The following is a 22,715-nucleotide window of genomic DNA, read 5'->3' as shown; positions in this document are numbered from 1 at the left end:
GTTTTCTATGGGGTTGAGATCTGGAGACTGGCTAGGCCACTCCAGGACCTTGAAATGCTTCTTACGAAGCCACTCCTTCGTTGCCCGGGTGGTGTGTTTGGGATCATTGTCATGCTGAAAGACCCAGCCACGTTTCATCCTCAATGCCCTTGCTGATGGGAGGAGGTTTGCACTCAAAATCTCACGATACATGGTCCCATTCATTCTTTCATGTACACGGATCAGTCGTCCTGTTCCCTTTGCAGAGAAACAGCCCCAAAGCATGATGCTGTCACCCCCATGCTTCAAAGTAGGTATGGTGTTCTTTGGTTGCAACTCAGCATTCTCTCTCCTCCAAACACGACAAGTTATGTTTCTACCAAACAGTTCTACTTTGGTTTTATCTGACCATATGACATTCGCCCAACCCTCTTCTGGATCAGCCAAATGCTCTCTAGCAAACCTCAGACGGGCCCGGACATGTACTGGCTTAAGCAGGGGGGACACGTCTGGCACTGCAGGATCTGAGTCCCTGGCGGCGTAGTGTGTTACTGATGGTAGCCTTTGTTACGTTGGTCCCAGCTCTCTGCAGGTCATTCACTAGGTCCCCCCGTGTGGTTCTGGGATTTTTGCTCACCGTTCTTGTGATCGTTTTGACCCCACGGGGTGAGATCTTGCGTGGAGCCCCAGTTTGAGGGAGATTATCAGTGGTCTTGTATGTCTTCCATTTTCTAATTATTGCTCCCACAGTTGATTTCTTCACACCAAGCTGCTTGCCTATTGCAGATTCAGTCTTCCCAGCCTGGTGCAGGTCTACAATTTTGTTTCTGGTGTCCTTCGACAGCTCTTTGGTCTTCACCATAGTGGAGTTTGGAGTGTGACTGTTTGAGGTTGTGGACAGGTGTCTTTTATACTGATAACAAGTTCAAACAGGTGCCATTAATACAGGTAATGAGTGGAGGACAGAGGAGCCTCTTAAAGAAGAAGATACAGGTCTGTGAGAGCCAGAAATCTTGCTTGTTTGTAGGTGACTAAATACTTCTTTTCCATCATAATTTGCAAATAAATTCTTTCAAAAATCAGACAATGTGATTGTCTGGATTTGTTTTCACATTTTGTCTCTCATATATATTGATAAGGACAGAAATAGTCAGCAGAGAGCACCACATCCCATATCAAACCACCTTTTATAAACCCCCCATCCCGGCGGCATCTGACCTGACGCCCCCGGGATGGGGGGTTTATAATGCGTTTTTTTTACACCGCACACTGCTCTGCTACCGGCATCACACTACAGGGAGTATGTGGATTGCTCCCAAGCATGCCTGCCTTCTGATATTCACAAAAGCTGCTGCATTGAAAAGACTCCTTTCTCTACTCAATCCCTAATATTGTACACCAGGGCTTTCTCATTACATATAAATTCATCTCGGTTACGGTCTTCATTAATTGCTGGGAGGTGTCCTTCACTTTGAGCAATTCATCCTTTGATTCTATCTAAGGATTATACAAAACTTTATATCCCTCTGTGGCCATACCAAGACAGGGGAACCCACTTTATGAGAGCCTGTACTGTGAAAATGCTGTAGCAAATTATTCAAGTTTAATACATTGTTTGAATACGACAACCTGAGCTTACTACAATCATTGCCACAAACTCCTGAAGAAGCTCGCACTAGAGCAAAACATGTCGAGCGGAAGATTGTCATGGAATTAAGAAGCTCTGTCTGTCTTTATGTGCCCTTGAATGAATTATTGATCTATTTGTACCATTTTTTTTATGAAGATGTCTCGCTTGTAAGGACAACATGGTTTTAAAAATTAATTTCTAATAAAAATTATGGATTTTTAATAAAAATACTGTACAGATTTATCTACTGTGTCTACTATACAGTTAAAAGCACCTTAAAAGTCCCCTGGGGTGTTTGCTTTAAACCCCCTTCCCTGGCATTTTGCATTTTTACTTTTGTCTCTCATAGTTGAGGTATACCTATGATGACAATTACAGGCCTCTCTCCTCTCTTTAATTAAGTGGGGGAACTTGCACAATTGGTGTGTGTGTGTGTATATATATATATATATATATAATTTTTTTTTTTTGTTTGTTTTTTAATCTGGTAATAGTGCTGATGTTCTATTTTCATTGGATAACAAGTGATTATCAAAGTAAGCCCTTAGGAACCAGCTGAACTGTTTCAACATACATGGGGGGGTGACATTTTGTGATCACATAGGATTTTTATAGCATTAATTGGCAATTACCCAAAAGACCTTTTGCATAAGATTATGCAGGTATAGCAATATCAAAGTGCACTGCCAGTGCTGGACCTAGAGAGTGCTGCCATGTCACATTCCACCACTTGTCTGTAATGAGGTAAATATTACAGTTTTTTTATTGGTTAGGAAATGTTTTATAATTATTATTTCACCTTTTACACTTCTTGTAGATCTATAGTGCTGATGCTGGAGTACCACATAGCCCTCCTTCTGTGTTGGTTTGGAAAAACCAAAGTTCTTGGGGAACTGACAGCAACACCAGGTTCTGTCTGGTGAACAATGAAGATGAGGTCAGTTTGATTTAATTTTAGTGCTGTGTAATATACATCTATCATTTTGTTAATTTTAGATTTTTTTTTTTTTTTCTTTTCTTTTTGTGGAGCTGGTATATGAATATTAAAAAAGAAAGCTATATTTCTTAGATGTACAGAACACAGGATCTTTTAGTCTTTTAATTACCTGAAGCTAGCTGCATATAACCAATGGTTAAACAATGGCAAAAGGGAAAGTTGTTTTTTTTTTTTTTTTTTTTTTGTGTAATTTTATACTGTTGTGATTGCTATATACCACATCAGAAACTTATTTGCTGCCCTTTTCAGTCCATTCATTTCATCACTTGCATAAACCATTTGAAAGCTATAAAAGTCAGTCACACAAACCCATCCATATCAATTTATTTTGTGTGCGTGAAAATTATATGACCATTATTTGATTTGGTAATGCCTCAGAATGAATGCAGAACAAATGCCGTAGTGTGAGCTGCCATCCCAGCACCATATATGGCAAATGTAACCACTGGTTGTATTCGCAGCAGGTTTTTTTCATATTGTTAGAAGTTGTTTGCAGTTTGAATTATTTCATTGTGTGAAGTTGGAATTCCTTGCTTTTCCAACAGGAAGTGGCAGTGAGAATTGTATCGAGGTCGGTCCTCACCACTGTAGAGGAAGATGAAGAAGAGGAGGAGGAAGAAGAAGCTGACTTTGGGGAGGAAGATCTTTTTCATCAGCAGGTAATTTGCCAAAATGACTATTTTCACAAGGTAAAATATAGTGTATTTTTGGCATTATTGCTCTATAGATGCATTTTTTGATCACAGAATCCTGATCTTTTGGAATGAGGGTGTTGGTGGAATTGTGGTGTGTGTGTTTATTAGAGTTGTCCCGATACTAGTATCGGTATCGGCACCGATACCGAGCATTTGCCCAAGTACTTGTACTCGGGCAAATGCTCCCGATGCTTCCCCCGATACCTGGAAGACAGCTGTGATCGGCGCGTGGGGGAGTTACAAGCTTCTCCCCCAGCGGCTTTCACCAGCTTTAATGACATACAGCGGTGATCGCTCACCGCTGACTGTCACTGCATCCTCCTCCGTGCCCCCTCCTTTCCTCTGTGCCTCTCCGCTGTCCCCCTCCGTTCTGCTCTCCTTATCTGTCCCCTCCGTTCTGCTCTCCTTATCTGTCCCCTCCGTTCTGCTCTCCTTATCTGTCCCCTCCGTTCTGCTCTCCTTATCTGTCCCCTCCGTTCTGCTCTCCTTATCTGTCCCCTCCGTTCTGCTCTCCTTATCTGTCCCCTCCGTTCTGCTCTCCTCCTTATCTGTCCCCTCCGTTCTGCTCTCCTCCTTATCTGTCCCCTCCGTTCTGCTCTCCTCCTTATCTGTCCCCTCCGTTCTGCTCTCCTCCTTATCTGTCCCCTCCGTTCTGCTCTCCTCCTTATCTGTCCCCTCCGTTCTGCTCTCCTCCTTATCTGTCCCCTCCGTTCTGCTCTCCTCCTTATCTGTCCCCTCCGTTCTGCTCTCCTCCTTATCTGTCCCCTCCGTTCTGCTCTCCTCCTTATCTGTCCCCTCCGTTCCTCAGTCCCCCTCCTCCTTCCTTTGTGTATGGATAGAGTCAGCTGACTCTGTCCATTCACAATAACTGAAACATTGTAATCTCCTGTGATTACGATGTGTCAGTTTATGAATGGAGAGAAGCTGCTGTCTTCTCTCCATTCATTCTCAGTGCAGCTGAGGCTGCAGAGAAAGGGACAGGGGAATCTCTATCCTCTGTCTCTTTCTCTGTCTCAAGGGGGAGATATCAGAGGTCTGTTAAGACCCCTGATATCTCACCAAAGTCCCCCAAAAGGGCTGATTAAAAAAAAAACAAAGAATAAAAAAAATATTATTGTAAAAAATAAAAGTTGATAATAAAAAAAAAAAAACACACATACACCGTTCACACCCCCCCCCCCCCCAAAAAAGCAAGCACCGTTAAAAAAAAAAAAAAAAAAAAAAAAAACACTGTCGCGTGACATTTAAAAAAAAAGTATCGGTAATCGGTATCGGCGAGTACTTGAAAGAAAGTATCGGTACTTGTACTCGGTCCTAAAAAAGTGGTATCGGGACAACCCTAGTGTTTATTATTATTTTTTTTTTTTTTTTTTTTAAACAATAGTTTTATAGTGGTGGAAACCCTAGAGTTACTACTTGATATAACAAACACTCCAAGCAGTAGAGTGAATATCAAATTAAAATCTGTACTGTGTAAAGATCTTAAAGAGAAACTGCAGTCTGCTCACATAATTTGTAATAAAAACATCTTTGCCATTCTGAAGCTTCCCTCCAACCACTTTGCATATTTTATATATACTGTGATTCTGTACTTGCCAAATATATGCTGCAGAAATCTCCCTCCACGGAGTCTGGCTGCAACCATTTTAACTGTGGGCAGCTGAAGCTGCTTCCTGTTCACTTCCTGGATTTACACACAGGCACACCTCCAGCTTTGCAGCTCTCATTTGTCCTTTTATGACTAATTCCCCCCTCCCTTCCTGGCAACTCTTAGAGTGAGGGAGAGCTGTGCATGATGTCATAAGCCTAGGTTTTTTACCAGACAAGAAACAGGAAGTGGGCTGTATAAGGTATTTACTGGCAGAAAAAAAAAGTTTTACTATCCAAGGTTAAATTAACAAGGGCAGAAGATTTAGAAGATGGAATGTTGAAAAAAATTACTGAAGTTCCGCTTTAAGTGATTATAAGAAACTATGAAACCGACTACTTGGCTTTCCAGAATTTTCCTTTCCTGGTGCCTATGCATGGCAGCATATACAGGTGGTTGATGCGTTGCCCTCATCCAACCCACTGGATCGTTAGAACTCGAAAAAAATGGTGCGGTGGGTTGCTGTTCAACCTTTTACAAACTGGAGGGAAATAAAGGGTAGGTAAGTTGCCATGAATAGGCCTAAATGGCAGCATACACACACAACTCTCCATGTGGGAAGAAAAATGTACCTACCAAATTTTGTTTAAATTGGGAAACCATATTCCGTTGCTGTTAAAATAAGGTCAAACTTGTGGGATCCACACTGTAGTTGGAGATAAAGGTTGAGAAGAATGAGACACTCTAGCGAATGCTGCCCAGGCCGATGATATTCTCCTGGTCAAATGACCTCTCACTGTTCAGCGAACCACCTTGCCACTAGCAAGTGGGCTTTTTTAAATTACACGTACAACCCAACTCGGTATGCTGGTGATGATGTTGCCTGGCCTTTTCTTTGCCCTGCTCGTATAATAAGCCTGCAGAGTGCATTTTAGACAGGTAACTTTTTATAGTTCTGGATACATCAGATTAATGAAGCTTCAAGGAATTTGTTTATCTGGAAATGCTGGCAACCCCCAGTCTTGATTTGTAGTGGAATATAGTCAGCACTTTTTGGGAAAATTTGTGTATTTGCTGCAAAACAACCCTGTCGGGGTTGAACGCGTTTTAGGGATCAGATCTTCCTAAAGCCTCAATTTCTGAGACTGTGCCAAAGTAATGGCTACCAAAAAAGGCATAAAGACAGTAATGTTTTCCAAAGTGCAAAGCTCAGTAGGGGTTAATGGAGTGGAGGAGAGGCAATTCAATACTAAGGAGAGATGCCACTTTAACCACTTCCTGCCCGACTTATAGCAAAATGACGGCTGGGCAGGACTTTCTTCGATACAGGTGCACATCAAATGACGTCCTCCCGGATTGCACCTGGGGCTGCGTTTCGGCACGATCAGTCTACCGGCTCAGTGTAAGAGGAGCACCAAAACAGGAATTCTTCCTAAATATTTTTTCCATACTTTTTTGTAAGTTTGGTTTTTTTTTTTTTTGGTTAATGATTTTCTTGCACAAAGCAAAGTATCAACCGTATGGAAGGAGCAATCTAGGCATCTAGGCCTTTTAGCCTTTTCTGCTCAATCTCGATGCTTTAACATGACCGTTACTTCTGCTGTTTGAGCTTTTTCTCTAGGTGAACTGGAAACACATAGAAGGGTCCTGGGACCCACTTGGCAGTGTTCCAGAACATTTCTTCTTTGACAGGGTATTTGTAAACTAGTGGTTTGTGCTCCCTGTGGATTCACTTGTGATCTATAGTAAAAAACACCACCAAAAAATCGAAGTTGTGCTTGCTTTTCGGGACTTGACTAAGAGTGTTGAATTCCGTTCCTTGGGTCCCAGCTTGAATTGACTGGATTTGCTGTCTCTATTCTGTGTTCAGAGTGAGTAGGATCCTTCTGCCACCGGTGGAGTGGGGCCTTGTTTCATAGAATGTCTGGAGCCTTGTGCTTTAGTTGTCTCGCATGGGACTGATTTCTGCGACTTAGATGTTGCAAGACCTGCACCTTTGGGAAGGTGTGGGAGTTTTCCCTGTGATGGGACAAGTGACCTGTTCCCCACACTGGATGACGCTGAGACTGCTTCTCTTGACCACACCATCTCCTTTAGATGTGGCATTACAATTTAACTCTCCTCAACCAGTAGTTTCTTCTCCAGAGAGATGTTTGCGTGCCTGGGTGCACACAATATCTGCTGCTAATTGAGGGCAATGCAGGGTCCTCCACACAGCTCCTGCTGGAATCCTGCTGCAGGTACTCCCTGCTGGGGATGGGCTATGTCCAGAAGCCTTCATGGTTCTCCTTCCCTGGCTGATCAGCAGGTTTTTGAGAGAGCTTTGCTGGAGCCCTTCCTCAGTTCTGATTATTATTATTATTATTATTTTTATTTATTTATTTTTTTTTTTATCAAGTCAGTTTTTCCAAGGTCCCTGTCCCTCACTCCATGGCTGTGGATGCTTCTTTGGACCAGGGAGCACAGTGCTTAGAACAATGTTTTTGTTCCAGGTTAGGCAGGTCATGCAGGTTTCATCTATCGGGCCCGAGAGACACCCCCTGATGTTTTTAGTGGACAAGTTTTTTCTTGTTCTGCTCGCTGAGGTAATTGTGCACCAGTCTGGAGTTGTAATATACCTTCATCCCAGTGTACCTTTTTATAGGGATATGTTTTGTGCACCCTACCTCCCTTATACAGTCATGTTGACTTCAGGGTTTGCGCACCTAAACTGTTACCAGTCTTGGTTCTTTGACTATCCATGGGAATTTTTGCTCTGTGAAGTGCTCATTTTTCTTAGGCACCTCGTGTGACATGGGTTGTCTTGAGGGGGCAACGTCACTCCTAAGGTGGAACTTTAATCAGGAATTTAAGTATTAACAAATTTGCTTCTTGCTGACCCCTTTTATATGTAAAACATTTGAAATAAGTATCCTATACTATTTGAAATCTAGCAGTTTCCTTTTTCATTCTGTTCTGCGGAGCCTCAGTAGTTTTCGGCACTTTGCTGAAAATCATATCCACGGGGCAATCACTAGATTGGTCTGCTGACAGCATGAGGAAAGGAGGAAACTACAGGAATACGAGGCATTCTTGATTCAACGCTGTCTTGTCTGCAGCAGCTCTTCTCCCCTCTTTCTGGTCTCACAAGCTTTGCTGATGGCAGCAGCAGTCATTGGCGGCTGCTGCTGCTGTCAATCAGATCCTGTAAGGACGGGGTGGGGCCAAACTGCGCTATGTTTATAGATGCACACTCTGGAGCCAGCCCGCACGAGTGCAGGCTTGCTACGTGGGCACTGGTAGAAGAGGAGCAGAGAGCACTGGCGGGGGACCCCAGAAGAGGAGGTCTAGGGCCATTCTGTGCAAAACAATTGCACAGAGCTTGTGAGTATTAACATGTTTGTTCATTTTAGGAAAAATAAAATTAGGTTTAGAACCGCTTTTAATGGTTCCCCATACGTGCCCTTAGCTTCTCCACTGGTGAGAATCTGCAGCTGAGGAACTTTGGCCCCTCGAGTGACCTTCCACAAAATAATATATTTTACTGAGTTCATAGAGAAACACAAATTTTTTTTTTTTTTGTTTTTTGTTTTTTTGTTTTGTTTTTTTTTTGTTTGGTTCTCCTAGGTTCTGACCTCCTGTGGGCTGCAGTTTAACCCAAATGTTTTTAAATGTGTGACAATTGACTACTAACAGATGTAAAAATCTGTATTGCATAGTTTTGGAAAAAAATTAAGGTTAAAATTAAGAGTATTAATTACACACTTATAATTCTTTGTTTCCTTTCCCTATAGGGTGATCCTCGACCAAAATCAACAAGCTGTTCTGTGATGTAATTATCCAGCATTGTTCTTTATTTTACTGCCGGTGCCACTGAAATCTATTTTTATACCTATGAAAATTGTTATTTTCTTTTAAGGTATCTTTTAGTTATTTCATGTAAACAGCAATCTACTGCCAGTCATGTTTCCAAAAGCTTTTTTTTCTGATTTTATAAACACTATTTCCCAGGTCAGGGAATACGTATTTTTTTTTTTTTTTTCTTTTTTTACTTTTAATATGGCAGAGATACAGTTTTAATGTGTGGCTGCACGAAAGGGTGCATTTATTTTATTGGTTATTTTCTACGTGGCTAACGGTGCCGCTTAAAGAATAGTTAACGTAGTTCGAAGACTTTTTAAACCTGTTACCTAAAGGTAATGTTTTGTAACATGTTCAGGACAAAGGTTTTCATGCAATAGACATAGCATAAGTATCCATGGCTCTGAAGCTGTTCACCTCTGTTATTTCAATAACACAAAATTACATTGTAGGTGACCAGGAAAAAACAACGAATATTGCTGAGACATGGTAGTTTTTATTATATGAAACTGTTGTGGTATATTTGCTTCCAGAAAGCAAAAATGTACATGTTTGTTTTCCCATAACCTGGCCGGGGGGGGGAGAAAGCTCAACTACAGATTTTATAAAAGCAGCTGTTGGTAAATGTTTTGTAGTCCTTGAAGATTGTTTAAATGACCATTATTCACATTTGTATGCTGCCTGTGGGTTCTTGCCTAGCACATAGGCAAAGCTTTGACCATTAATAAAAGAAATGCTGAGCTTGACCATTATTGGTATGTAAAGGGTGAACAAATGTCTGTCTTAGTTTATTTGTTAAATTAAGTTTTATTGTATTAGGCTGAATAATCTGTCACTATGTTGTGGACTGGCACTTTGTTTCTGCATTGCATAATACTGTTTTCTTAGATCAAACAAACATATTTGAAGTAACATAAAGCATTGTTTGCACTGAAGAGCACATTGCATTTGATGTGTTCTTTCATGCTTTTTCTGATCATGGAAAAACTGCCTTTCAAACCAGTCACTTGGGATAATGGTATTGCATAGGTTTTTGTATAGCTCTGCCCTTTCTACAATATTAATGCAATTTCAAACCATTGTAATGGTTAATATGTTTGTGTGTGTTCAGGTTATTTCCTTTTAAGTTGAAGGGGGAAAAAATAGATTTGGTAAACACTCAGGAGTTAAAATTGAACCTTTTGCTTTACCCATGTAGGGAAAAAGCAACAGGTTCACTTTAATATTGACTCCTCAAGCTGCTTATATTAGTCTTCCATCATTCACCTGCAGTAAGTAAGAAGTAGCCTTGTGTAAGCTGAGCCTTTAGTTGGCTATGGGCATTTTTTTTTTTCCAGCCAGTTTGGAGGTTGCTGGACCAGCCAAATATTGATCAGTGTATGGCCATCTTTACATAGGGATGAAGAGACTGTCTACCCCCTATTTATGTAAAAAAAAAAACAAAAAACAAAACACTGAGTGCCTAATTGGCCAGTTTCCAAGCACCTATTACATGGGACATGCATGTCTTTCCCATATCTCAAACACATGTGGTTTGAGCTACAGGGCAGTGAAGAAAAGGCAAGTATAAGCAGCTGAAGGAGGAACAGTAAACTTAACCTTTTATGTACCCTGCATATACAAAGTACAATTTTACCCTAATGTGTTTTTCTGTAAATTTCTATTACTATACATAGCAGCATAGTACTAGGAATGTCTTATTCTTCAGTGCTGTTGTCAAGACGTATATTAAACATGTTAGTATGCGGAACCCATTGCACTGTTGTAACCGTTTTACTTAAAGATATCTCCATTATTTCCAATTTAAAGAGTTTGCATTCATAGCAAAACTGCTTGCTTCTAATTGCAGAGTGGAGAGATGTGGCTTGCTTTTGGCAATAGAGGGCCGACTTACCCACTCTATGATGGAAATGATAGGGGGTGACTTGTATTGAAGGTTCTTAACTGATGTGTGCATGTTTGCATGTTAACAACATTCTCCCTCTTCTAATGACTTTGCTTTTAACTAAGGTTGGGGGCCCCAGAGCCTTGAGCCTTCCAGAACCTGCTTCTGAAAGTTTAAAGCTCTTTTAAAACTTTACAGGCAGAGATTCCTATGAAAAATAGGAAATTTGCACCTTCCATGTTAGTTGAAATCTTGCTATTTAAAGTGAATATGTGGTTTTAATATGTAACATGTTTTCTGATCCCCTGGCCTATCGGGCCGCTTACACTTGCCTTCCCTTTCTCCACTACTGCCCTTTTCAACTGCTAGGGACAAAGAAAAATACCCTGTACTTCCCAGGTATGGGCACATGGGTCTTTTTCTCATGTCAGTGCTGAATAGCCACCTTTGCACCTATTGCTATTATAAAGGGAGGTCTAAGCCATGACCTAAAGCTTATATGGGACTACCTCCTGGCTCCCAGCAACTAACTGGAGCAGCAACAATGTAAGGTATGTGTAGCTGGGGTAGGTGGTTTCACCTTCAGCAAAATCACATGTTCATATTAAACTTCCTTAGGGGAGCTTTTTGTTACAAAACCATGATTATGCTAAAGTTAATTTATTAATCATGAGAATTTTTCAAAACTGAATAAGAAGTTATTTCCCTACCAAATTCTGTTTATAATTGTTCCTTTTATATACTGTCAAATTACATTTACAAAAACCTGCAATAAATGTTTGTTCAATCAAGCAGACAGTGTGTAATTTGTTTAAAAGGACTAGTCACAGTTGCTTGTGTGAGAAGGCTGTCCTAGAATCTGCCACTTGTCACCTTGTGGCCTAAACTCCCATCAGTTTTTTTCACATCGATATTGTTTCATGACATATTTAACATTTGTCTGTAGCCTACTGATGTGATTTGCTTTAGTGTGAGAAAAATGCTCTACTAACCTGCCTATGCTCAGCTGCCATTAATATTTTCATTAGGTGAGAAATGTGCGTTCCACCTTGACTAACCCAAAGGAATACAACATTTTTATTGCAGCTAAAAATCCTAGTCTGGTTACTCTGCGTGCACAAAAAAATTGTTATTGCATTAGGTAAAAATGGAAGGGCTATGCCTTCCTTGCTATTGGAAAAAGCAAGATATTTATTTTGTATTTACACTATCATTTTTACAAGGCTATACACACCTTTATTGCTACAGGGTCACCACATTTGTTTTGAAGAAATGTAAATGTTAGGACTCTCCAGTATCTCAATGGAAATGTGCTTGTACATAACATGTGAGCATGTGTTTTCTTCCAAATCCTTTATCACTTCAATCTGAGGGGAATTCTAGGGTGTCAAATAAATACAGCTTTGTCAATAAGTTTGCGCCACAGTTTTGTCTGTGGTACTTAAAAACAATTAGTTGTTGCCTGATCAGACGGGTAAAATGAAGAAATTGGGAGCTTAAGCAATGTAAGACTTTATCCCAAATTCAGGCAAAACTTTTGTGTGTGAAAGGGTTAGAATCCGTCAAGTTTTAAATGCTGTTTCCCCATAAGAGGTTTTCTCTTCTTTCCCTGTTATGAGATCAATCTCCAGGATAGGAATTGAGGGTATTCTCCCACCAGGACACTTGGCAATAAAATCTCCAGTCTCCACTGGAGAGGATTCCCCTCACTTCCTGTCTATCAGACTTGTGTCAGACAGAATGGTAAGTGAGGGGAAATCTCCCAAATGGAGGACACAACCATAAAAGTCGTATAGCAATTTATACTGTAAGCTTTAGGCATGCTAACCAAATTTTAAATATGATTTGGCTGGTGATTGAATTAAAAGCACTTGATTTAACAGGTCCCATATTACACTGATTTTTTTTTTTTTTTTTTTTTTTAATTTATTTTTTCCCCACTGTGAATAAAGCTCATACTGTGACAGTTGTATCCATTTTAGTGCAGCTATATAAAATCTAAAAATAACATAAAAAATGTGAAGAACCTTATATTGGTTGTCCTTATTTTATTACCGAAGGCAAAAAATACATTTAGTACAGTTTTTTTTTTTTGGGGGGGGGGTGCAGGTCTATAACTTGCTTGAACATATTAATGTTCATGAGACTCTACAATTCTGGAAAATCTGTTGTAGAGCAAATTTTTTTTTTTTTCTTTTTTTTTTGTGCGAGAGGCCTCTGATGGAAGCAGGCTTGTCCTGACCTGGTCTATATGCTTTTTTGGGACAGTGACTTCAGGGAAGCTGAATGGGTTCAGCTTTCACTAACTTATAACTAGTATGCAATCTCTCAGTTGGGATGTGGCAGCTTCCTACAGTGTCTTAAACTGGTTGTAAACTTCAGACTTGAACAATGAACACCGCACATCCTTCTATAGTGTGTGCTAGTCTGGATCCAAAGCACCGAGTCTGCTTCTTCGCTGATCTCTGTCGAAGTGACCCGTGCAGACACTTTCCCAACACAACAGCCTAGAGGGAGACTTCCCACCCTCCTCCAGCACACAGCAGGAGACTCAGACTTACCTCTGTGTATTTTATAATGAGTCTGTGTAAAGGGGTGTGGGTGTATGTGTCCTTTTCCAATCAGCTGTCCAATATTGGGGAACACTGCTCTATGGTCTGCAGTGTGTGACATCAAATCCTGACTCCCACTGCTAGAGCTGAGAAAATAAAATTCTTTTTTGATCTGTGTGTATTTAGAACAATATACAAAAGAAATGTCTGCAGATATAGATGCAACTTACTGTGTGTAGGAGGATTTGTGTAATCTCTGTATCACCTGAGGCCAGTCATTTCACTGGGTATATGTTCGAGTTTACAACCACTTTAATACTAGTTTAGTAGGCTTGGTGACAGAAATGCTTTTAAGGCAAACTTTCTGCCAGTTTTGATTGATCTTTATGCATCTTTACACATAGGAATATATTAAGCAGAAACTGATCAGTTCATATGTCCAGGTTTACCTCTGCGCCAGTTCCTAAACCTCTGAATTTTACTTTCTTCAATGGGGAAAATTGGGTCACAATACCATTGTTTGATTAGTACACACTTGTGTGTTTTTTGTTTTTTTTTATCCATCTCTGAATACTTTAGAAGACTTGCCATACTTTATCCATGTCTTATTGTTTCATGTTCTGCAGATGGGGAATTTAGGAATTTTAGTTTAACATCCTAATTTGTACATACCAGCAATCGTCCTTCACACCCACTGTTGATACATTTTTCAATCGTGGCACGATATAAGGCACACAAGCCAGGATTTCCTCTGATCAATATATACAGTATTTATACACTGTATAATTATGTCTAAGTTGAACTCCCCCCCCCCCCCCAGGAGCTTTCATGTATAATAGGCAAGACGAGCTAAAGAGGACAAAATGACACATACTACTGTTTTTGTTTTAAATTAACAATTTTATATTCATACTACTTACATTTATTATGTGAACCTTAAGTAAACCGAATGCTTCAAGCTGCACTTGATCACATGAAAAAATAAAAAGCTGCTTGCTCTATGCTAGAAAATGCATGCTTTCACTAATTACACATTTAATCACACGCATCCGCAGTGAATAAGACTTTGAAACTTGTACTTTTTTTTTTTTTTTTTTTTTTAATGATCCAACCTAAAGGCTTACTGTGTTTTTAAGGTAAATTATACAATGTTTTCCTTCACTATGTGTAGAAAATCTGAAAATAATAAAGTGTAATGAAACTAAATACCTGGCTAATAAGCTCTCGATAAAAGGCTATCACCTGATTCTCTCACACCCACACCTGTAAGAAGACTACTGCAGAACTAGTTTGCAATTTGTCTCAGACAGTGACAGCTTTCATCATAGGCTACTTACAGGTATTTAGCTTAAAGATTCAGGAGACAATTGTGATGCTGTGGTGACTTGCATAATTAGCAGACATAGTAGATGAGTGCCTGTTTTCACCAAATGTTTGTTTTGAATCTGCACTTGTTATCAATTTGTTTACCCCTAGTGCAGGGAAGCCTTTGTGTGCCCTAGGCTACAAATAGAGCACTTATAGCCCAGCATGACACACAGGACTAGTGTGTTTAGCCCATTAGAAGAACAACCCTGAAATCCTACTGGAGCTGTGCAAAGTCTACAGGACACGCTAGGCCTCCAGACGCTGCATGCATTTCATGTGCAGCTTGCCTGTAAGGCAACAACGTGGGGCTGGTGATCTGTAGCTATAGAACGTTAATGGATTTCCTCAAAGCAAAAAAAAAAAAAAAAAAAATATAAACATTTTTTTTTTTTTTAGAATGTTAAGTATTTTCTTTAAAAAAAAAAAAAATGTTAAATGTATTTCACAAGTATGTTCATCCACAACTGATATTTCGATGATGCTCCAGCTTGGCAAATGTGTTGTGTGTGTTGTTTTTTTTTTTTTTTTTTTTCTTCTCCCCCCCCCCCCCCCTTCCTTTGGCATCTCACTGTTCTGCTGCAGGGAGGGTTACACACACTGCATTCACTATTTTTTTTTTTTAAAAAAGACTCCTGAGCAGAGGTATTACCAATTGAGTCTAGAGATGAAATATTCAGTTTTGGGTGGACAGATTATTTTAAGGAAACTTGTGCTCAGGAGAAATGCAGCACTTTAGGTCACAGACCTGGGACATGCATGCAGTCAGTTGAAGCACCCTATATTTGAATGTCATAGATCACTTGATGCGGGACACGATACTGTAAGCAATGAAAGCCAGGCAACGATTTTTTTCTGGGAAGAAACCCAAAAAGGTTGGCTTCATAATCCTTTTGTCCAGGTTTCCTTTAATGTATGCAAATATAAATGAATACATGTTTTAATCTTAAATGCTATGGCTTTGGATTGTAAACTCTTCAAATCCATTGGGTGTAAAAATAACACCAAATGTATACACAAATGTATTTATCAAAATGTAAAGCAGCAAAACTCTATGCTATGGTAATCAGATGAAAATATTTTGATGGATGCACAGATGGACTCTTCCAGCATAAATAACTGACCAGTAATCTCTAGACACCATTTTTAAAAATTGGTGTTAATGTTCCAGTCTGCCTCCCAATAATGGAAAACATATATTTTAGAAATGGAGAATATATCTTATTTGTTGTCCTGCATTTTAAAGCACAAGCTGGATGCATAGACAAAAAAAAAAAAATTTTCAAGAGGATTTTTTTTTTCTTACTACATTGCCATATGTTTGGCTAACGTTCTGCATGCTGCATCTGGGTCCATTGAACTGCCATTTGCCACTCTTAAGTCAACTTATATGAACTTATCCCAAACAAATTAACCCTTGAACTATTTTGGGAACCAGATCTAAGGCATTTCAGGATTTCAAGTAGAGATCTTTTTTTCTACCATGGTCATGACGACCACAATTGGCATTATGCCAAGCTGACCTTTTATTTGTGTAAGGCCCCATACACACTATTAAATTTTTTGCAGATTGTCTTCAGATTTACCAAAACCATGTAGTACAAGGGCCTACCTGATTGCATACAAATTGTAACTCTTAAGGTTTGACCTCATATTATATGGGTTTGGTAAATCTGAAGGAAAAAATCTGCAGAAAATCTAATGGTGTGTATGGGGCTTAAGTGTAGAGTTACATGGGTGATATTTTAGTAGCACAGTGCCGCTCCTAAAATCACTAGGAGTAGCATTCATTCACAAACCAGGTGGACCGGGCCTTGTGTATAAACAACCTAAGAAAACATTTAGTAGTGAATAAGTTCTCATGATGGCACAGTATTTAACAGCTTGCTGCATAATGCTACTTGTGTAGCTTTCAACATACAAAGCCATTTGTTCCAACTGTTTTATTCACTACTCCTTAGTAGTACTCTTGACTTTTATTTGGTGCTGAGGGCACTATTGCTCCCATTGATATGTCACCATTCTGCCAAATGACAACAATGGGGCACCATTTCTCCCATTGACACCAACAATGGGGCACTGTTACTTTCCCGCTGGCCATGGTCCAGCCCCCCCCCCCAAAAGTCTGCAGAACAATAAACTGGCCCATTTGTTTAGAAACATTGGAGACCCCTAGTCTATACCAAAGACAAATCCAGGAGGCAGTGTGGGTGACACTTAGTTCTGAGTTTTCCACTTGTATGTATGGAAAATCAAGCATAGACCTGTAACACTGTTTAGCTTTAACCGCTTCCCAACTGCCTCACGACTATATACGTCGGCAGAAGGGCATGTAAAGGCAGAATCACATACCTGTACATTGCCCTTTAAGAGACGGCTTGCAGGAGCTTCGTAAGCGTGATCGCGGGTCCCGTGGACTCTATGTCCGCGGGGATACCTGCGATCGTCTCACGGAGAGGAAGAACGGGGAAATGCTTGTTTACATCAGCATTTCCCCGTTCTGCCTAGTGACACTAACACTGATCACCGCTCCCTGTAATCGGGAGCGGTGATCAGTGTTGTCACACACAACCCCTCCCCCCACAGTTAGAATCACTCCCTAGGACACGCTTAACCCCTACAACACCAACTAGTGGTTAACCCCTTCACTACCAGTCACATTTACACAGTAATCAATGCATTTTTAATTGCACTGATTGCTGTATAAATGTGAATGGTCCCAAAGTTGCACAAAAAGTGTCTGATCTGTCTGCCATAATGTCAGTCATGGTAAAAATTGCTGATCGCCACCATTCCTAATAAAAAATTATTAATAAAAATGCCGTAAAACTATCCCCTATTTTGTAAACGCTATAACTTTTGTGCAAACCAGTCAAACACTTATTGCAAATTTTTTTTTTTTTTCCTTACCAAAAATATGTAGAAGAATACGTATCGACCTAAACTGAGAAAAAAAATGTTTTTTTATATATTTTTGGGGGATATTTATTATAGCAAAAAGTATTTTTTTGATTTATAGCGCAAAAAATAAAAACCGCAGAGGTGATCAAATGCCACCAAAAGAAAACTCTATTTGTGGGGAAAAAAGGACGTCCATTTTGTTTGGGAACCACGTCGCACGATCTCACAATTGTCAGTTAAACAACGCAGTGCCGAATCGCAAAAAGTGCTCTGGTCTTTGGCCAGCTAAATGGTCTGGGGCTTAAGTGGTTAAGAGTGATTTTCAGAGAGAAATGTGGAGGCTGCCCTTGCTGACTTCTCATTGTGTAAATGCTGGAAGCTTGGCTCTCGTGCTGACCCTCTGGATTCAATATTTTGAATCGCTAACTTAGTATGCAGATTCTGGACCTCTAACTTTCCTGTTCTGCATACATTGGTCAGCGACTTGCAGTACAGAAGCCAGAGGTCAGTAAAATGGTCAGGCAGCCAGCAATGGGAACATCCATGTTTCTCTAAAAAAAGGTTCAACTGCGGGAAAGTCAATGTGGTCTTGTCTGTGACAATGACAAAAATGTATCTACACTAGGTTAAAGGCTAAGTTCTACCTATTTGGAGCATGTTACATGTTCCACCTGTATTTAGGCCGCTGGCAGGCAGCTTGCAGATCTGAATGAACTGCAAGGGTGCTGAGAAGTGCCCTTGTAGTTCACAAGCCCTGAAGCTTTCATACTGACAGCTGTATGGAGATAGACTTCAGTCTGCAGAAGCCTAAAATGCACCTGTGATCCACTGATTATGGGTACAATGCTTTCCAGGCTCCTGCAGGAAAAAAAATTGTACAGTGCAGTACAATTGTACAGTAAAGTGCACATTTTTGTGCAAAAAAAATATGTGCAGTTATTTTCTAAAAAGGTCAATGTATCCTTTTAAAGAAGGTGTCTGTTTCAAAGCCATTTTTCATGGGTGACTCAACATTCAACTTGTGTGCACTCATTTTCAGACAAATATTAACAGTCTTAATAAAATGAATGGTGCAAAATAATGTAGACCAGTTGCATTCGGCATTCATTTGGATTCCATGGGGTTGATTTTAGTAGAACTGGAAAGTGCAAAACAGGCACCCGACAGGCCATTTTTTGGGGATATGGCACTGCATTACTTTAACTGACAATGGACCGCTGTATCCAAATAACATTTGTCCTTTTTTTTTCCCCACAAATAGAGCTTTCCTTTGGTGCCATTTGATCACCTCATCCGTGTTTTTTTTTTTTTTTTTTTGAACTGTAAGCACAAAAGACTGAAAATTAAAAAAAAAAAAAAAAAAAAAAAAAAATTAAATTTACTTTCTGCTTTAAAACCTATCCAATAAAAAAAAAACCTGAAAAATCTAATTTCTTCATTTCAGGCCAATATGTATTCGGGTACATGGTTTTTGGTAAAAAAAAAAAATCCCAATAAGCGTATATTGATTGGCTTGCGCAAAAGTTATCGCGTCTCCAAACTATGCGATATATTTTTTTTTTTTTACTAGTAATGGCAGCGATGAGCGACTTATAGCAGGACATTGGGGTGGACAGTCGGAAACTGACCCTTTTTAGGGACCGGCGACACTAATACAGTGATCAGTGCTAAAAATATGCACCGTCACTGTACTAATGACACTGGCTGGGAAGGGGTTAAACATCAGGGGCGATCAAAGGGTTAACTGTGTGCCTAGCCAGTGTTTGTGTACAGTGGTAGGTGCTTTTACTAGGGGAAGACATGTATCCTAGTCCCTGCTTTGTAAAGACACAGGATCCACGTCTTCCCTGCTGTCAGAACAGCGATCTGCCTCGTTTACATAGGCAGACCACCATTCTGCCTCTGTGCTGGATGATCAGGGGTGCCAGCAGACATAGGGTCCACAGATCAGCTCTCCCTGTGTATAATCACAGCAGGAGCTGGCCTGCGGGGCTCGTGCGCACCCCCTACCCAGAAGTGTTGGATCACGCACTAGGTACGTGATCCGGCACAGCAGTGCCATCTAATATAAGTTGTACGGTCAGCAAGTGGTTATTTGAACAAGCAGAATTTAGAAGCTTATTGGCTACAATGCACAGCTACATCAGATTTTGCACTCTTCAGTATTAGTAAAACCAACTCTTGTTTCATTTAAGGAGAAACTTGATTACCTAGTCTGTGCAACTGCTCTGCTTTTGTTTGTGTTTGTTTTTTTTACATCAGTATGTATACTGGCAAGTGCTCCGTCAATTAATATCTTTTTGAAGCATAAGTCAATTTATAGAAACACTAGTTTTAGAATTGTTTTGTTTTCAGCCTGTCTTAGTTATACTACATTTTTAAATATAATTTGAATAAGCAAATTGTATATCTAGACTTTATCATTTATCCTTATGTTATTTTTATATGCATGGCAATGGTTTTCCATTATTTCAGATTTGTAATATACATTGTAAGACTGGAGCAATATTTTCTTTTGTACAACATTCTTCAATAAAACTTCTTGTGCTTTATAAAAAAAAGACTGTTTTATTGCCCTGTGTATATTTTTTAAATAGGGATTAAAGATTACCTCTAGTCAGATGTAAAAGCATCCCTTTGGTCCAGTTGGCTATTTATCAAGAAAATCATTAAATGTGGGTTTTAATGCACAGTAAAACTGGGTACACACTGTCTGAAAATCTAAGGCACATGCTGTAAAACCAGCATCCGAGGGAAAAAAAAAAAAAAAAATCATCCCCGCTGGTAACTGTATTCTGGTGGGTAGGGGGAAGTACCCCTGTAAGAATGCAATTGCACAGTGGAGGAGATTGCTGTACCAACAAAACTTGTATTGGTAGAGCGATCGCTCATTGCAGTAAAATGTCTGTTGCCGCACAGTGTGAATTAGCCCTTAGGCCGGCCATAGACGGTTCAATTCTCTCAGCTGGTTCAGCCAGAACCGTCCGAGATTCGAAATATGTTGCAGGCTGAATGTACCAAATTGATCCATCGATCAAGTTTGGTTCAACCAATCTGCTGGATTTTACATTCAATTATTGCTAGAGGCTGGTATAGCCTTCAGATGTGCAGTGTAAGGGCCTGCCTAACTGCATACAAATTGAAAGTGTTTAGCTGTGACCTCATAATATATGGTAAATCTAAGGCCCCCTTGACATGGGTTTTGCGATCAGGTCCGCCTGTCTGTTTTTCAGGCAGACCTGATCAGGCCCTCCATTCACCTATATAGGGCAGCGGATGTCAGCGGTGACATATCTGCTGACACCCACTGTTATCCGATTCTGTCTGAAATCCAGATGGATGGAAACCCTGTTTTCCATCCGTTGATAAGATGAAAATGGACTGCCTGTTTTCATCCAATCTACTCATAGACGAGAGTGAAATCCGCTAGGCGGACAAGCCTGTGTGAAAGGACCCTAAGGGAAAATTGTACAAGCAATTTGTATAATGTATGACCAGCCCTAGACCCATTGCTTTTCACAATGATGCCAATCTAACACTGGGAGCTTGCTAACAGGAGGAAAAAGCAGAATGATGCACTACTGGGTAGGGTGGGAACTGTAAATTGACAAGCTGTGCTGCTTATTTATACTATAATATTGATGACACCCACTTTGCTATTTAATTGGGGGGGGGGGGGGGGTGTCAAAAGATATAGAAAGTTCTCAACTTTCCAATTTTATAGGAACAGACACAACAACATACTTTCAGCATCTTTCAAAATAATTGTTCAGTGCATTTGAAGTTTTAAATTTTATTTCAGAACCATGCTTACTTAAATATTATATTAATTGTAGGACAGTACATAGTCGGGCTCGTGTTGTGTTTTTTTTTTTTTTTTTTTTTTTTATTGGGATCTAAAGTGAAATGCATGCAAAGCGTTTAGTGCCACCTGCAGAACATTTCTTGTCTGTCAGGCTGGGTTCACACGACTGTTGTGCGACTATCATCGGTCCTACTTCTGACTTGAATGAACAAGATAAGATTTTTCTCCGACTTTGAGATAGTACAACTTTGTCCTTTTGACCAATCAAAACAATCCGTGTGACATAAATTCCTTTTACTGCTGCTGTAATCACCATGTTGGATGTCACAAGTTGGATGGTTAGGACAAGGCTCCTGCTTTGGTCTGACTTCAATAATATTCAATGGGCTGAAGTAGGACCAAAGTAGTGCAGAAACCTTTTTCAAAGTCGTACCGACTTGTGTCAGACCAGTTAAGACGGCTCTCATAGGGAATCATTGATTTACACACGTCGTGCGACATGTGCTCCCAAAGTTGGAGCGTATGTTGTACAAGTGTGAACCCGGCCTAAAGCATACAAAACATAGTACAGTGTTTTTTTTATACAGTGTAAAAAATTCTGGTGAATACCACGCTGTCAGCAAACATAGAACTACAGCCAGCACAACAAATGACAATTGAAAATAACTGGTTATATATAAAAAGTGCGGTGCTAAATAAGACTGGTCTTGGACCGTATATTAATGACTAATCTTAAACACTCTGAACATGTGCAAACATAATTAAATATACACAAAATGAAGAGTGCAAAATTAATAAAATTTGAATTTAAAGTCCATACTGTGAAAAGTGAGTGACAAGAAACAGTCCAGAAATTATATAAAAGAAGCAAAAGTGTTGATCCAGGTGAGTGGATATCAACCTCTAAATATAAAAAAAATGCTGCGTGAAGATAGAATAGTGGGAGAAACCACCACCGATAAAACTGAGGCTTACCAGAGCATATGGACTCAAAAAGGCATATACCAGATGAGTCGCCAGAGCTTTGTGGTGACAATGCACCGATACAAAGGAACGTCAACGTTTAAGGATGTTTAACACCGGAAGATGGTATTCATACTTTCCTCCAGGGGACACACATAACAGGGGAAAACTGAGATAGGATTCGTTGCATGGGTTCACAGGTTAACCATAAATAAAATAAAAATTCCACATAGTGTGAATCCTTTTAACAGGAACATTTATTTAAAAGGTGATAGGAAACACTCACATTTGAGTAGATACAACAATTGCTTGCATGACTGGAATATTAACGCAGTGGCATCAGTAGGCTCGCGCTGATGCGTTTCATCTGAGACCAATAACCATTTTTGGTACCAAATACCTAGAATCCCAACTGTATTATTTACCTAGGATCCACAAAGATCCCTTATGCCCTCCAGGATGCCCAATCGTGAGTGGCATAGATTCTGTGACTTCACGTATTGGTCGCTATCTAG

General features: G+C 39.9%; 1 protein-coding gene across 1 annotated transcript in view; it reads left to right on the top strand.

Annotated features, from left to right (window-relative positions):
- The window catches only part of LMNB2 (lamin B2), a 57,072-nt gene extending 38,263 nt beyond the window's left edge, over positions 1-18,809 (top strand). Inside the window, exons 10-12 of the mRNA XM_073598883.1 lie at positions 2,427-2,546; positions 3,152-3,265; positions 8,663-18,809. Coding sequence (XP_073454984.1) covers positions 2,427-2,546; positions 3,152-3,265; positions 8,663-8,704 — 276 coding nt within the window. The 3' untranslated portion in view covers positions 8,705-18,809. The remainder of the gene's footprint in view (positions 1-2,426; positions 2,547-3,151; positions 3,266-8,662) is intronic.
- Positions 18,810-22,715: the final 3,906 nt, after the last annotated feature.

The sequence above is a fragment of the Aquarana catesbeiana genome, linkage group LG01, assembly GCF_042186555.1.
Source record: "Aquarana catesbeiana isolate 2022-GZ linkage group LG01, ASM4218655v1, whole genome shotgun sequence".
In the NCBI taxonomy this organism is placed as follows: Eukaryota; Metazoa; Chordata; class Amphibia; order Anura; family Ranidae; genus Aquarana; species Aquarana catesbeiana.
The sequence above is the reverse complement of the archived record's forward strand: the minus strand, read 5'-3'. Positions and strand labels throughout refer to the sequence as shown.